General features: G+C 34.0%; 2 protein-coding genes and 1 long non-coding RNA gene across 3 annotated transcripts in view; 2 read left to right on the top strand and 1 right to left on the bottom strand.

Moving 5' to 3' along the window:
- LOC133183057 (uncharacterized) overlaps positions 1-17107 on the top strand; it is a 275276-nt gene that overhangs the window by 132815 nt on the left and 125354 nt on the right. The window lies entirely within an intron of this gene.
- On the top strand, positions 582-8303 carry LOC133183037 (plasminogen-like). Its single transcript, XM_061317957.1, has 3 exons — positions 582-914; positions 6562-6792; positions 8045-8303. Exons 1-3 carry the CDS (start codon positions 614-616, stop codon positions 8287-8289), a joined length of 777 nt encoding a protein of 258 aa, XP_061173941.1. The 5' UTR covers positions 582-613; the 3' UTR covers positions 8290-8303.
- LOC133183034 (leucine-rich repeat protein 1-like) lies at positions 8663-17095 on the bottom strand. The gene is made up of 5 exons (XM_061317954.1): positions 17051-17095; positions 14960-15145; positions 14268-14366; positions 10672-11402; positions 8663-9219 (listed from the first exon to the last, which is right to left on the bottom strand). Exons 2-5 carry the CDS (start codon positions 15140-15142, stop codon positions 8967-8969), a joined length of 1266 nt encoding a protein of 421 aa, XP_061173938.1. The 5' UTR covers positions 15143-15145; positions 17051-17095; the 3' UTR covers positions 8663-8966.

The raw sequence follows: 17107 nt of genomic DNA, 5'->3' as shown, positions 1-17107 counted from the left end.
ATCTATAGCTACAGAACTGTAGCACCCTGGAAAAGAAAATTCGAACAGACATACCAGTCTGGGAAAGAAAATTCGAACAGACCCGGGGCATTGATGAAACCACATCCGGGGTCATACAAAAAAAATGTAATTAAAGATAGCTTTTCTACAGGACCCCAAAATGGTTAAACACTAAGTTGTAAACTTGTCAAAAGAATAGTTTCCGAATAAAATATCATGCCAGAAGTTGCTCTGCAAATAAAAAGATTGAGCATATGTGATACTGAGGATTTCAAATTTGAAGAGTACATCTACTCCATTAATAGTTTTAATACCGATTTTCTTCTGCACTTTCTTCTTCATCTGGGAGTTTATGTCAAATTGTTTCCCAAATGCAGTAATATTAAAATTATTCTCTACAGATTTCTAAGATTAACAATGATTAAATCAAGCTACTTTAAATAAATATTATTGGCTACCAAATAGCTCCAAGCAAAAACTCTCAAAACTTGCACCCCAAGAGATTACATAATTCATTAAATTTTGTTTATTGTGCAAATGAATGCAATTTCAGTACCTGTGAGGAACGAAACACTACGACGCATGAAGTTAGGTGATTTTCAGAACGACGACCATGTTGTCATTAATCTCTTTCTCTTTCGTTGTTGTCATCGTAGTCTTCAAATCGTACGGATCTCATTTCAGAGATGATTTTTTTCATCGTCTGCTCAAAGCAGACGACAAAGTGGTGATGAAAAAAGTTCTAGCGGAGTTCAGGGGTGTCTCTGTTCGACACTGTGGCTTGAAGTGTTTGGAACACTACCTGTGTTCTTCCTTCTTCATCAACAGAGAAAACAAGCACTGCAAACTCGCAGGAGAAGTCGACCTTAATAATCTCGTCTTCTCGCCTGGATACAGATACTATGTGTCGGACGGTAAGCTTTACTTACTGTCTTTTGCTTTTATTAGTCCCCTACCGGTGAAACGGAGGGGACTATAGGTTTCCTCCGAGTCTGTCCGTCCGTCTGTCTGTCTGTCCCTCTGTCTGTCTGTCAGTCTGTCCCACTTGGTTTTCCGCACTTTTTTCCTAAACGCTTGCAGATATTGAGCTGATTTTTGGTATGTGAGTGTATCTTGATGAGTTACAGATCAAGTTTGCATTTTGTTCCGCTTCATTAAATTTTGACGGAATTTCGGCCTTTTCAATTTTTAAGGGTTTTCCGCAATTTTCTTCTAAACGCTTTCAGATATTGAGATGATTTTTGGTATGTGACTTTACCTTGATTAGTTATAGATCAAGTTTGCATTTCGCCCCGCTTCATTGATTTTTGACGGAATTATGGCATTTTCAATTCTTACCGGGAACCAGATTACACTTGCCGGTAGGGGACTAGTATTGCTAATGCAATACTCTCAGAATGCTTGTTATATTACAGGTAATCTTGTGCAATTAATACAATTTTAATATGCTTAGAGTAATTTAAGAATGAAAACCTCGTGATTTTATCAATTATTAGTTATATATGTAATTAAGGTATGTCACCCGTGAAATTAGTTATATCAAGGATTTTTTGTGAATTACATTTTAGATAAGTACTCCTATGGTATGATTCAAAATCGCAAAGAAAATTGGGGGTCGGTGTGCATCTTACTGAACAACAGTACAATTAATTTGACCTTTTTGCATTTAAATTGTAGCTCTTAAGTTAATCACTTTAATCTTTATCATATTTTATCAGATGTAATCATGGCAATAAATATAATCTTATTTTACGTAAAAAAAAGTCTGAATAATATGTATCATTGAACAAATCATACAAATTAATGCGCATAAAATATTGTATGACCTTTTTGCACTAAAAAGTATCATATTTGGGGTATTAAAAATCTTAATAGGCAATAGAATATTTTCTTGTATCAAACTTTTAATGACTTTAGTACTGATCGGTTAGAAGTACCGTGTAGTTTAAAATAATGAAAGAAAAAGTTGGTGTCAGTGATGTAAATTTTGAGATATTGGTCAAAATATGCGATTTTGGGGCAAAAAACTTTGTAAATTTTATCTAGACTTCTTTTATATATTTTCATTTCTTGGCAAAAGTCTATTGAGTGAATGTGTAAAATTTGTTCTTAAAATTTACATTGAAACCTGTATTTAATATTCCTAGCATATAATAACGGAAAATATTCTCTGAGTAAAAATATGCGGGTCTAAAGTTCCAAGATACTAAATGTAATAAATGTGTAAAATTGCAGGATGTTTTTCTTAATATCCTTCAACCACAAGAAATAGTCCCCTATAAATCTTGTTTCTTTATGACTTTGTGAACAGTTGAAATTGAATATTGTATAACTTGCATTCCTTAATTCAAATATGTTATAAAAATTTAATTGTAGTCATATGAATAATTTTGAAGTAAGAGGTTCTGACCGAACTTTTCGTAAAAGCTGACGAGTGACATACCTCAAATTTAATTATTACAAATATTTTAGTTGGAAAACTTCAATTTGCACATTGCAACTGCAATACACTAATAAAAAGTGAAAGTCGAAGGATACAAGGATAAACTGAATTGAATGAACTGTATAATTATTATTATCATTTTAGGGGTAAATTTAATATTTCTTATTTCAAGTTTAATTCAAGTTTTTTTATCATGCTAAAATGGAAAATGTATATATTTTCTGATCCATTCTAAAATATTTTCAGATTTTAATTTTAATTTGTAATAAATATACATGAAATGATCTTTCTTTTCTTTTGGAAAATGACACCTTTTTTGAAAGGAGAGAATATTTCAATACGATGTAAGAAATTAAAGATATGTTTAAGGTATTTCCATCCTCCTGTGATGTCATGGGCTTTTGCAAAAACTGTTATCAATTTCAATTCATACCAAACTGAAAAATATCTTTTGAAAGAATGCTTTTCAATAGGTGTAATGAAAAATATTGTTTAGTAAAAGAATTTTTGAAATGCATATTTTCTTTATTTAATCAATTATTAAAGCTTTTAAAAACGTTGCTAAGAGCAATAACCCCTTCTCGTGTATCTTCATTCAGGCTTTTTCTTCATTGTACTTCTAATATAAAATAGTTTCCCTGATTTTCACAATTTTAAAAATATTTTAAAGTAGCAATTATTTGTAACTTTAAGCATCAAAATTATGTATTGGAACCAGTTTTTACATAATTTTTATGATAATGTTTACTAAAAATGTACAATTTTTTAATGCTAGCAAATACTTCTGTTTATTTGTGTCTCACAACTTCAATAATATGGCAACCTGTTTATTTTTGTGCAATTATTAGTTAATTTAAACTATATTTAGTTTAAATAAATTGCAGTTTTTCTCCTTTGAACCATCAAAACTGTAAGGGTGAAAATACCTTAAATATTGATAGATTTATTTACCCATATAAAAATCTGCAGAACATTAACTATTTTGTTATAAATATGAGTTAGTACGAAAGCCACTTAGGATCAAACGGGGGGGGGGGGGGGGTGAAAGACGTTATAACGCAAAGGGAAATTACGTACGTAATTACGCCAAACAAAGCATAAAAATGCAAAATTAAAAGGCGTCAATAATCGGCAAAAAGACGTAATAACGCGAAAAACTTGGCGTGATTACACCTTTACAAAAGATGTTATAATGCAAAGTAAAAAGGCGTTTTCACTTACCGTTATAAAGCCTTTTTCCCGTATAGTTTAATTTTTAAAATAGGCTTTCGAAATCTGTTTATAAGTAAGCATACCGGTACATGTACATGTATCTATTTTATACCTGAAACAATTTTTTTTTTATTATTTTGGCATTAGCTTTACTAAAAGCCAGGCTTCAGCGAAATAAGATGTCATTATAGCCATAATGGATTTTTGTTATCATATAAATACTTCATGTAGTTAAGAGTAACATTGAAAATTTTCAACAAGAACCCCAAGAAAATCATTGTCAACCGAGGCACAGCATTGGTTTTTTCGGGGGAGGGGGTGAAAATGTTTAATGTTACCCTCAACTACATACATTATTTATCATATTATACTGAATGCTTTATACAAAATTTTATGTATTTAATACATGTAATAGCGAGTCGTACTGACGCGTACGAAAGCCTATTAGGATCAAACTACGGTAAAAAAAAATTTAAAAGGCGTTATAACGCCTTTTCAAAAGGCGTTATAACGCGAAAAAAGGCGTAATAACGCCTTTTCAAAAGGCGTTATAACGCGGAAAAGGCGAAATAACGCAAATAAGGGCGTAATTACGCCTTTCCAAAAGGCGTTATAACGCGAAAAAAGGCGTTATTACGCCTTTCCAAAAGGCGTTATTACGCCTTTTAGAAAGGCGTTATAACGCCTTTCCAAAAGGCGTTATTACGCCTTTCCAAAAGGCGTTATTACGCCTTTCCAAAAGGCGTTATTACGCCTTTCCAAAAGGCGTTATTACGCCTTTCTAAAAGGCGTTATTACGCCTTTCCAAAAGGCGTTATTACGCCTTTTAAAATGGCGTTATTACGCCTTTTAAAAAGGCGTTATTATGCCTCTTTTTTTTTCAATACATGACTTACTTAGCCCACCCTGGGGACTGATTATAATTAGATTTCTAGGGAAAAAGATTTTTAAATGTGAAAAATATTTTCAGTGTTAAACCAACGTAGTCCTTCTCTGATGCCAGACGCTTCTACCAAGGTGTATGGATTTCAGAAATTTTGTTGAAGGCTAATTGCTCATTATACCTATGCAAATACTGATTATAATTAGATTTCTAGGGAAAAAGATTTTTAAATGTGTAAAATATTATCAGTGTTAAACCAACGTAGTCCTTCTCTGATGCCAGACGCTTCTACCAAGGTGTATGGATTTCAGAAATTTTGTTGAAGGCTAATTGCTCATTATACCTATGCAAATACTTTGCCTGTTTTTTACCAAGAGGAGAGAAAAATATTTCAAATTTGACATGAATTTTTAATACGTGGCTAGCAAAGCCCAAAGCTGGTTCTGCCTATATCCTGGATTTTCAAAAGTAGAGTGTTGACTTCTCTTAATATGCATGCAAAATGCAAACAACTGTCTGCGAGATCCGCAGGAATATAAAAAATTCTATAATTTATAATATAATTTATAATATTAAAACTATAATCTAAATATTGCATAAATAAAGATGGCTTTGGTTCAATCTTTCATATATTTACTATTTTAAAATAACGCCTTTCCATTTTTGGATACAACTCCTTTTCAAACAGGCCGGTAGTACGAATGTGAGTGGAAGGGGGGGGGGGGTCCCCCACCCGACTTTTTGGGAGAATAGTCTTGCTATAGTTTAAATATAAAAAATCATAAATTCATTGCTTGGTCCCTTAACATTTTGTTGCAGTATGGTTAAACTCGGGCAAGTCATTGCATTTAAAAAAAGTTTTACCGAAAAATTAGAAAAAGTTTCCCCTCAAGTTTAGGCAGTTTATTTTTTTTTTCGGGGGGGGGGGGGGGTGTTCTTGTTTTTTTGTTTGCTTGTCAATGTTATGGGACCCCCCCCCCCTTTAAAAGCACGGAACTGTCAAAGACATAATAATGGCCCTTCAAAAGGCATAATAACGCCTTTTTGAAAGGCGTATTAATGCCTTTTAAAAAGGCGTAATAACGCCTTTTAAAAGGCGTAATAACGCCTTTTTAAAAGGCGTAATAACGCCTTTTGGAAAGGCGTAATAACGCCTTTTGGAAAGGCGTTATAACGCCTTTTAGAAAGGCGTAATAACGCCTTTTGGAAAGGCGTAATAACGCCTTTTGGAAAGGCGTAATAACGCCTTTTTTCGCGTTATAACGCCTTTTGGAAAGGCGTTATTACGCCTTTATTTGCGTTATTACGCCTTTTGGAAAGGCGTTATTACGCCTTTATTTGCGTTATTACGCCTTTTTCCGCGTTATAACGCCTTTTCAAAAGGCGTTATTACGCCTTTTTTCGCGTTATAACGCCTTTTGAAAAAGCGTTATAACGCCTTTTAAATTTTTTTTACCGTAGTTTGATTCTAATAGGCTTTCGTAGACGCGCGTAAATTCCGCGCAGTCAAAATTTTTGGACTATCATCCGTTGTCAAGTGATGTTGACTGTTGCTATGTTCTATCATGCTATAGGGCGTGGTTTCATCATTCAGAAGGTATTAGTTTTTTTTAACAAATGTATCTCGACAAATAAAACCCAACTAATTTACTTTAAAATGTATGATGATTATATTGTATTCAGTTGAAGCATAGAATGTTCAAATGTGCTTCTGTTCATACAATTCAGAAGAGGGAAAAGGTCCAGCACTTAATACACCCTTTTGCAAAACCCTGCATCTTTTTGACAGCGATGTTTGATCGAGTGGTTCCCTTTATTTACTTGCTCCTCTCTAGCTCTTATTAACTACCCTTACATGTGTCTTGGATATGAATATAAAGTGCTCGTGTTATTATGTCACTGTAGGTTTTTCGAAACAGATACTGGGAAGCGGGAAAATCATAAATTCTTAGCGAGTCAACATTTAAGATTTGAAGATTATATTAAAGGTGTAAGATGTGCCATTTATAATGGTATATTACAGACTGTAAACGGAGTATGCTGGGATGGGAGTACACGGGAACGAGAGATAGAACTGTGGATGGGATACTCTGTCAGCGCTGGGATCAACAATATCCACGTCAACACACGTACGACCTCCTCTCAAGTGAACACAATTATTGCAGAAATCCTGCTAAAGCATACGCTAAAGGTCCGTGGTGCTATACGACGCAGGGAGACAAACCCTGGAATTACTGTTTCGTTCCAAAATGCGGTGTGTATCAAATTGGGATTTGAGAGGATGGTGGGTGGGTTTTGCATGTTCTTTTAAACTGCATTTTTAATCACTCCATTACATAATTCTGGATGAGAAAAATCTAAAGATTTTTAGGCAGAGAAAAGAGAGAGTGGAACCTAAAAACGCAATCCGAAAGAAAGCTTAAGAACATGAAAAACTCTCCCTCACTAGATGGACAGATAAACGGATGCTAGACAACTGGTGAACAGAAAAGCTCTCTTGAGCTTTCAGCTCAGTTGAGCTTTAAAAAAGCTTCACATATGGAATCCGGATCGGGCCATGTAGTTCACTGTCGCATCATTGCACCATCAAGGTTTGGGTCGATAGCGCACAATGATGGGATGACGATGAAGCGATGGTGTGACGACGATGATGCAATGGCACGATGAAGCGGTAGCACGATGACGTGATGGTGCAATAGCGCGTTGACGATGATAGGATGGCGCAACAATGCCATGACGATGATACGATGGCGCGATAGTGCGATGACGTGATGGTGCGATAGCGATGATACGATGGCGCGATGACGATGAAGTGATGTTTACTATCGCTCAATCGTGCTATCGCACAACCGTCATCGAATTGTTGCACCATCGCATCATCGTCAACGCGTTATCGCATCGTCGTGTCATCGCTTCATCGTCGTCGCACTATCGCGCCATCGACCCTTTAGTCGATGCTCAATGGTGTGAAAGTGAACTACGTATCCCTATCCGGATTCCATATTCACATATGAATTGATTTCTCTCCAAAACTTGCGGTAAGGCATAATGATAAATGCGTTAACCAATACGCTACACAGTCTTCTTATAATTGAAGAGAGTCTCTGTGTGGTTTAAATAAACGCTTGGTCTCCAAAACCAACCCTAAAAGAATAGGTATTGCAGCACTACAAGTTTTTTATATTCTCCACCAAAAAATTCGTGTATATTATGACAGAGTTTACAGAAGACATCCCTTCAATAAAAAAAAATTCTTTATTAGACGTTAGAGTATGAAGCCAATTGCATTTTATTTGAAAAGAATGTTTCTCAAGGTATGTAATACTAGCCTATTATACAATGCCTAAAGTCTTTTCAGCTAATTATTAAACTGTCATATTAATTTTTAAGCTTAAGATTTTACACTGAAATTTTTGAAACCTGTTTTAATGTAAGAAATATTACCTTCTATATGGTCTTCAAAATGGGATTTTTATAATTGAAATCAAATCATTATATTCTTAAAGTGACTGCAGCACGCGAGTGTCGCACAACAAAGAGAGGAGAGGACTACTTTGGTACAGTGAACGTTACCACTACCGGGATAGAGTGTCAGAGGTGGGGGAATAAGTCCCCCAGGGTCCATGATTACACCATTCTCAGGCAGGAGAAAAACTACTGCAGGAATCCCTTTGGAGAGAAGAAGGCACCCTGGTGTTACACATTGTGGGGGCAATATGAATTTGGCTATTGTGACATTCCAAAATGTTAAACTTGTAATATTGAGCTACCGTGTTTGTTTCTATTTCAAATGATGCTTTCCATAGCTCAAACAAAAAAAAATTCAAACAAAAATACTGAGCAGATAATGAATTCCTTTACTGATGAAATATACTGAATTTTGTGGGGGAAAAAATCTAAATCATAATACTAATTGTTTTTAAAATTTTTGAAATTTAATTTGTAAAGATAAAATTTGAAGCAGGTAAGGTATTTGTATTGCAAAAATATTTGTTTTTTTTAAATACATTCTCTAGCCTTGTAAATCAACAGTATACTGTAAATGTACTTTTTTCCACAGTCATAATTCTGCGGGATCACAATTTCTGTTCAATCAACTAAGAAATTATGAGAAAGGTAGAAAATTATGTTGATTTCTTTTATTGCTTCTTTAAAGTAAGCTGTGACAATTTTCTGCAGAAGATTTGTGGCTGCACACATAGCACAGAAATAAGGACGCCTACAGTAATACAATGTATATTAATGAGTAGTAAAGTTTGACAACACATAAAGAAAGTAGGGAGTGCCTATATGCTTACAAATAATAAATCATTTCAAATAGTACCTCTCAAATTTCAATGACATCACATAAAATTAAACTGCAGTCATTTGTCCAAAACAAATTGCTTGCAAAACTGCGATTTACAGTCGTGAAGTTTCAAGTAGACATCACCTCCAGTAAGCATAAGGATTTATTCTATATTTATGCTGACATTGTGGTGAACACAAAAACAAAAGGACGGGAACGTCTGTTCTTCCCTGCAGGTCTACTGCAGAAACTGTGGGTGAAAGAGTCTTCAATGAGAAAGAAGTCATTGCTCGGACACAGCCCTCAAAACAGAACCCTCCACACCAGCAAACTCGAGCCGAGTCCAGGTAGCGACAGAGATGAGTATGCAGGTCCTCATCACTGTATGCCAACCTGAAAAATATTCTAAACTCTAACATCTGATATTTCTTGTTTAAGGCAAAGTGCAAGTTTCTATTCTCTATGTCAATCAAGAGCCTTTTCAATTAATATTGGCAAATTAAATTTGATGTTCTTACTTCAAACCTACATGTATGCATCAATTTTAAAAAAGTAAGCTTTTTATTCCTTAAATTATGAAACAAAATATACCAACTAAAAAAACCTGCAAGTACACATGTACCAACAATCAATAATGTGTACATTTGATTTTTATTGTTTTATGAAGCCCTTGGGAAATCAACCATTTTCTAACCAAAGCCTGTAATGCTACCAATATTACTATAATCATCCTACATTTATCAGATTCCTTGAGATATGACAAGTCTTTCATGCTTATCACAAGGAAAGGAAAGGCTACCTTACAGCTTACATATATAGCAAAAATTGCTTCATTTTTCCTTGGAGAAAAAAAAACCCAGCCAACAAAGGTAGGTAAATCTTTCTTCATATTTATTCATTTCTGACCTCCACCCAACTAACCTATCCCCATATTAAAATAAAAAAAAATAACACTTCAAATAAGAAATAAAAATTGCAATCTTTTTTTCTGATAAGATGGGCAAATTACAGGTTATCATCTGGACTTTCTGAACTTTTTATGGTGATTTTACCTACTTTATATTTTTTATGTTATGCAAAAATTGATTCATTTTCTATTCACAACCTTGCAAGGACAGATATTTTTTAAATGAGTTGCAAAGCAGTGGCCCTTTTCACAAAAAATCTTATGACTAAGACAAAAATTTTCCTATTCTCCAACAAGTATCTAAGCTGTAGTAGGTCACAAATAATCTTACTATTTTAATACATTGTAAATATTAAATATCTGGGAAAATAATAAATATCTTTATTAAACCCAAAAATACATATACTAAGTGGTCAAATTTTTATCTTAGTCCTAAGATTTTTTGTGAAAAAGGCCTCTGATGCCCCCTCTCCTCACCCCCAAAAAGAGAGAGAGATTCAATCTATCTAATCTGTCTTAAAAAAATTAAATTGGAGAAAATACCCAATTATATACACTTATTTCAATGCATAATTGTTAATGTAATCTTAACTTTTCTTGGACATTAGTATTTTGATTTTTTTTCCATAAGAATCAAATATGCAAACACTGAAACAGAGGTCATGCTATCAAATAAATGTCACAAGTTACATGTACATGTATTTATAATTCATTAAGTGTTCAATTAAATATTCAATTCTCCCATGAAATTTAAGTCCATCATGTAAAATTTAAAATTTATACCAGGTACTTCTGAAAAATTATAAATGAAAATTCTAGATTAACTGCATGGTTGAAATGATTAAAATGTTCAACATATCGATCAATTAAGAAAATACACTGGTCTAGTAAATCTGTGGCATAGAAATAAATTTTCAACCAGAAATGATGAGAGTTACCTATTTTTTCTAATCATTCTTCCACAACACTCCACTAAAGATGGCACTTGCCACTCTTTCTCTTCAAGATCACTCTTTGTAACGTCAGCAAATGGGTTACTAAAAAGATCGAGATGTTCAAGTCGTAACTGCATAAAACCGCATGGAAGTGTTTCTATCTTGTTATGACTCGCTGAAAGATATTTAAGTTTTTTGAGTCTTCCAATTGTGGGTGGAAAGTTCTGCAGTTTGTTGTGATCCACCTTCAGTGTCACAAGATTATCCAGTTCACAGAGCTGAATGGGCAGAAGATTTATGAGGTTGTTACTGAGGTCCAATAATGACAGAGTTTCCTTCCAATTTGGCAGTAGGCAGAGAGAGGTAGGAAGTGTCTGTATCTTGTTTCTAGAAAGCATAAGCTCTCGTAAATTTGTAAGTTGAGAAAATGTCTGGGGTAACTCTTCAATGACATTTTCTTGCAAGTCTAAATGAAGAAGCCTTTTTAGCTGAAATATTCTGGAATCTATCTTCTTCATTCGACACTGAGAGATGTGAAGATGTTCCAGCAGTGAAGGAAAGCTCTTTGTGAGAGGATAGTCTTTTCTGGATGTTACTGACATTTTTGTTTTCGGTTTGTCAACACTTTTAGTACTCACTGGGGCCAGTGTGGACAGGCTGATCTTTTCTATATTCTCACCTAGAGATGCCTTCCGTAGCAATGTCAGGAAATTTTTCAGCTGCAGTGGATCAGCCTGCACAAGAGAAAAAAGTTCTCCTCAACAGATTTTCACGTAAACTTGAAACACAAATTATTAAAATAAACACAAAGTCAAATGAGATTTTAAAAAAAATGTTTTCAAATTCTGTTTGTAATTTTTCATAGATCTCCATCATAAACCAAACATTTCTTAATCAAATTATACATATGACACTTATCTTCAAATTTTAAACAAATGTCTGATGGACATGTTGGGCCAAAAATGAAAAGTCAGGAAAAGTAAATTGCTAAATTTGTTTTACCGTGTGTACTCGCCTATAAGTTGGTCTGCATATAAGTCGGTTGTATTTTTTAAGCTTAGAGGGATTGACCCACTAAAATACCATTCTTTTTATAACTCGCGTATAAGTTGGATAAAGAGTTTTGGACCAAAGTTTAACTCCCAGAAAACCGACTTATAGGCGAGTATATATAGAGGATATTCAATGTTTTGTGGATGAATATGGAATTTATTTCACAAGTGGGACAGGATTTTTTGATATTTTCACAAGTGCGAAGCACGAGTGAAAATATCAAAAAATCCTGTCTCACGAGTGAAATAAATTCCATATTTATCTACAAAACATTGAATTTTCTGTTTATTACATTTTCTTTGTTTTTCACTTTACGTCTGTCTTTTCATAACACACTGTCATAGACTTGACGTCATAGTTGAGCGGTTGAGACGTCATAGCTTAGCAGTTGTGTGATTAAAAACATTACATAGCATGGATTTTAGAAACATATTTGGGAAGAAATTTGCAGTTTTAGCTCTATCAAAATGCTTAGTTACTATCTCTATATTATGACAGGCCAGAAATTATTTTTTTCTTACTTTGATATCCTTTCACACTGTGAGAGAATATCACTTTTATTCAATAAATAAATCACAGTATTTCACTGTTGAAAATGTAATAAACTGTATATATACATGTTAAGAGAGAGTTATGATATTTATTTCTAACCAGTAGTTTCAAAACATTCTACATGTAATTATTTTAGCTTATTGGAAATGCAGCACAAATGTAGGTCCACCCTCACAATGTCAGGGGTCCTGAGTCCACTTGTGGCAGATGGACCCCTGACAAACTTTATTTAATATTTTATGGGCTGACTTCTTTCATTGAGAAGCACCAATCAGATCGGGGCGGTCATAAGTTGACATAAAGTAAACAGTCAACACCTCAATACACATGTTACAGATTGTTTGTCACCATAAGGTTGAATGTGATTGGTCGAGAGATAAAAAAGCAATGAATATTTGTAATTTCCTCGAAAGACTTCACTGATGTCAGACCGTAAAATACCAAATGAAATTTGTCAGGGGTCCAGTGGCCATGAGTGGACTCTGCACACCTGATGTTGTGAGGATGATGTAGATCATGCACTGTAATTGTCAATCTTGTATTATCAGCACTATCAATATTTTAATGCATAACACTGATTTGAAATTAATATTTGAAAAAAGGTCTATTTTGAACAAATTTTAACAAGGGCACCACAAAGCAGAGCATCCCTTTGCAAAAGAGCATATCCTGATATGAATTACAGTCAAACCTTGTTATCTCAAAATTGATGGGAGCGAGAAAAATTTGAGATATCCGAGGATTCGAGGTATCAAGGGTAAAACACTTAAAGAATAAGAGGTTGGGACTTCCAATTCACTTCCACATATCCATGGTATTCAAGATATCAGTGTTCGAGATACCAAAGTTCAACGGCACATGTATTACAAGCTTAACTTTCAATACGCAGGCACTCACTCGCTTAACCCCCCCCCCTCCTCCCACACACAAAGTTAATGTTTATTTTCAAAATTATGTTACTGATTACAGATAGAAAATCAATTCTTCATGACCAGTTTCTTAATTTTTCTGTGCTTTCAACAATATGGCATAAAATACATGAGTGAATAGGAACCGAGACAACCCGTTATTGGCGACTTCACTGTACGTAGGTTATTCAAGCTACATGCATGTAGCTATAAAATATAGTGATTGTACAAGAGTTGTTGAGAAATAAATGTTTACATGCTTGAAAGGTACCAAGAATAATTGTGGAATTGGTTACATCACTGTACGTAGGTAATGTGTAGCAAAATATAGTAAATGATGTTAACCAAAATTGCAAGCTTGATTGCACACAACTCAATATTTACACTTGGAAAAAGCAAACTACTGTATGTTATGTTTTATTATCTCCTAGTTCAATTTCATTTATGTGATTGGAATACGAGAAGATCACACTAAAGATGAATAAATTAAAATATACAGATATATAAATCAAGGCAGCATTCAATCCGGTTGCAAATTACATCACTTCTGTTATGTGCACAAGCAACAAGGACAAACTAACTCCCCCCCCCCCCCCCCCCCAACACACACAACTGCATTACTTTATCCCCTTCAACTCTGTTGCAAGGAGATAATAACAATATGTTAATGGTGGTATTGGACACAAGTTCTGATAACCTAGGTAGTTTTTCTCTCCAGGTCATGTAATAGCTTATATTTACATTTCCAAATATTTTTCCTTAAGATTCTTTGCAAATTAGAAAAAAAGGTCACGTTCTCATGAACTACCGTGGGATGAATAAGAATATTTCCATTGTGATGAGATTGAATTCAAAAAATATGCCGGCGTGAAGTGTCGTAGTTCATGTCCTCATGAATTCTCAAAATTGAATTCATCTCTTAAACAAATGACTGCATCAAAGGCAGCAAAAAAAAGAATAAATTTTGCTAAAAGTACACACAAAACATACCAATACTCTTATGACCCAATACCTGTAAAGCTATTTAAATGACTTATAATACAGGTAGAAATGCAAGCATTACATGGAATTAGTAGCAGTACCCACCTTGCACAAGCACAAATCTTGCTGGGGGTCTTTCAAGCGAATAGTCGCTTTTCCTTCATTTATAAATTTGGCAAATATTTGCTCTATATTGTCTTTAATCTGGAAAAGATATAATATCTGTAATTTACACCTGTAAGAATTAATTCATCAATTAAGAATGAATTTTAAACTTGCTATTATCTTTGTATTCTGTATTAAAGAATGAGCAATATTATGAAAGGACAAGCTAATTCAGCAAATTTGTGTCCCCATATTAAGGGGAGAAAAAATGGAGCAAGAAAGACTGAAAAAAAAAATGCAGATGGAGACTGAAAAAAGATTGACCTTGACCTTCGACATTTTTACCTAAAAATCAATTGGGAGGTCTTTAGGTAACTGGGGTCTATGATTTATAAATTTTCATTGAAAAACCTCAAAGAGAACTAAATTTATCATCTGAAAACCATTTCTTGCAATATATGAATTTCTGACCTTGATCTTTGACCCTAATATCAATAGGGGTCTTCTTAAAGCCATAGAATTTCACTGCAAATGCTCAAAGTCTCTTTGATAATCAGATATCATTCAGAAACGAAAGTGTTACACACAGACCCAAATTAATATCCCCCACTTATGGTGAAAGCAGGGAACAAAAAGTTTGATCAAAAGGAGATAAGACATTCCAATAAACAGTGATAGATGAGAACACCTACTTGATACTTTGCCCCATTTCTATCTTTTGCAGTGCATGCCATCAGAAAGAGTATGCCTTCTTTGGAATCAGACTGTGGTTTCCTTCCTATAGACAGTTGTGTGTGACAGCCCTTGCCTCCTTTCTTGACATTCAGGGATGGCAGAACACGATTTATAATGTCCATTTCACATTTGATCCTCATTTTCTTAAACAGAAAGAACATCAAATCAAATGTTTGTGTTTAGTACAATTTAAGAAAATTATTTTTTCATTTCTTATCTACTGACTCAGACACTATTTTGATTGTCTAAGTGGTAGAGAAAAGTACATGATTTTGATTGTCTGAGTGGTAGAGAAAAGTCCATGTCGTAATTTCATATCCTATTTTATCAAGAAAAGTTACAAAGTCTTGCAACTTCTACGGTAAATGCAGGTAATTCAAAAAAGGAAAGTGACATATGGAAAAATCACTTGGATACTCTAATATTTAAAACATACAAAAAGACAAAGTGATATGACCCCAAAAATTTTGTCTTTCTCTTATTTAAAGTATTTCCGAACGTCAAAATTTTTAAGCATTACTGTAAAAAATGTTCAAGTTACTGTGTCACAACATAAGTGTTGATGGGCAGACGGACAATGTGATTCTTATAGGGCTCACACATTTTATGTGATGCCCTAGGAAATAGGACCAAAGAGATATTTAGTTTGACATAAGATGATATAGTTTCAGCTATACATGTATGTTGAAACGCATGAAATATATTGGAACAATATGATATCAATGAAATATTTTCAGCATGATAAAGACTCAAGTCCATACACTCACAAATGTATATAACCATAAATTAGTAAACTCAAGTAATTAAAGGAATCATATTGAATATTCAAATCAGAGACACAAATAACATATTAGTTATATGTTCAAATTTATCATAGTATGTTCTCATATTCTTATCATAATGCTGATCAAAAGGACTTTGTGTGCTAGCTGGAAAAAAAATTACAGCTTAATGCCTAAAATAATGATGTTCAAAATTTCTCTGTCTGTTTGTCATTGGGCAGAGAGATCAATCCAACACCTGAATAAACATATGCAAAATTGCAATTCTTTAGTCTGCATTTTCCTTACAGAGTGCTATAAGCAGTACGTGATAATGCAGAAATGACTTATGCAACTTCTCGTAATGCCAACTCCCAACTTCAAAGAGATCATGAGAATAAAATAGTGCAATGCAAAAGAATGCTGAGCTAACCCAGAGGCACTTGGTTTCATGAGGGTGTAATTTGTGTGTTATTTGTTTTTCTAGGTGTGTCTGAACACACTCATTAAAATAAAAAATCGCAGAAATTAGCATGTTTTAAAAATATTATATCACTCTTTATATACAGAAATATTATATTTCTAAAACATGCTAATTTCAGCAATTTTTTATTTTTATTTCAATGAGTGTATTTAGACACACCTAGAAAAACAAATAATACACAAAATACATGCACCCTTCTGAAACCAAGTGCCTATGAGCTAAACCAACTAATCTATAGTCATATCTATACATATTTATAACTTGTGGTATTGTACATCTTTCATTTGTACATTCATGATAGATATCAGGGCTGAAGGAATCACGGGGGGAGGGGGGCGTGCCCTCCAATAATTTTGCCGATATATAGATCACTACATTGAACTTAGCTACTATATGTTTGTGCCCCCTCAATAAATACGTCTGATGACCCTTTTTTGCTTTTTTTTTTTTTTGGCTTGTCATGGAATTTTTGGTAGTTGATCAGTTGATAGTGCCTACCCCCCCCCCCCCCTGAAAATGTATGGCTGTGCCCCCCCCTTCCCAAATGAAATTGCTTCCTACGGGCCTGGATATGATTTATATTCTTTCATATTACAACAAACTTTAATATTATTTATATGTAAGCATTCTGAAATAATTGTATATGCCCCCCTGAGGGCACTTGATCACTGTTGATTGGATTGGTGAATAAACATATGTTATAACAAATTTCACAACATTCCAGTCATTGCCGTCAAACAATTGATAAAGTCAACGATCTAAATTAAACTTCAAAGTACTGTGGCCTGGTTTAAGTGTTTTACCTATCTTGTTTGGTCCAGTCAGGTAAGAATCGAATGTTTACATATGCTGAGTAGCAG

The sequence above is a fragment of the Saccostrea echinata genome, unplaced genomic scaffold (genome assembly GCF_033153115.1).
Source record: "Saccostrea echinata isolate AGI-Se365-2 ecotype Australia unplaced genomic scaffold, CSIRO_AGI_Sech_v1 ptg000009l, whole genome shotgun sequence".
Lineage (NCBI taxonomy): Eukaryota > Metazoa > Mollusca > Bivalvia > Ostreida > Ostreidae > Saccostrea > Saccostrea echinata.
Note: the sequence above shows the minus strand (reverse complement) of the source record. Positions and strands in the feature narration are given on the sequence as shown.

Coding starts and splice junctions, on each gene's coding strand:
- LOC133183037 (XM_061317957.1), top strand. CDS start 614: ATGTTGTCATTAATCTCTTTCTCTTTCGTTGTTGTCATCGTAGTCTTC. Junction 915..6,561: donor CAGATACTATGTGTCGGACG/GTAAGCTTTACT, acceptor GGTATATTACAG/ACTGTAAACGGAGTATGCTG. Junction 6,793..8,044: donor CTGTTTCGTTCCAAAATGCG/GTGTGTATCAAA, acceptor ATATTCTTAAAG/TGACTGCAGCACGCGAGTGT.
- LOC133183034 (XM_061317954.1), bottom strand. CDS start 15,142: ATGAGGATCAAATGTGAAATGGACATTATAAATCGTGTTCTGCCATCC. Junction 14,367..14,959: donor GAAATGGGGCAAAGTATCAA/GTAGGTGTTCTC, acceptor TATCTTTTCCAG/ATTAAAGACAATATAGAGCA. Junction 11,403..14,267: donor AAGATTTGTGCTTGTGCAAG/GTGGGTACTGCT, acceptor TCTCTTGTGCAG/GCTGATCCACTGCAGCTGAA.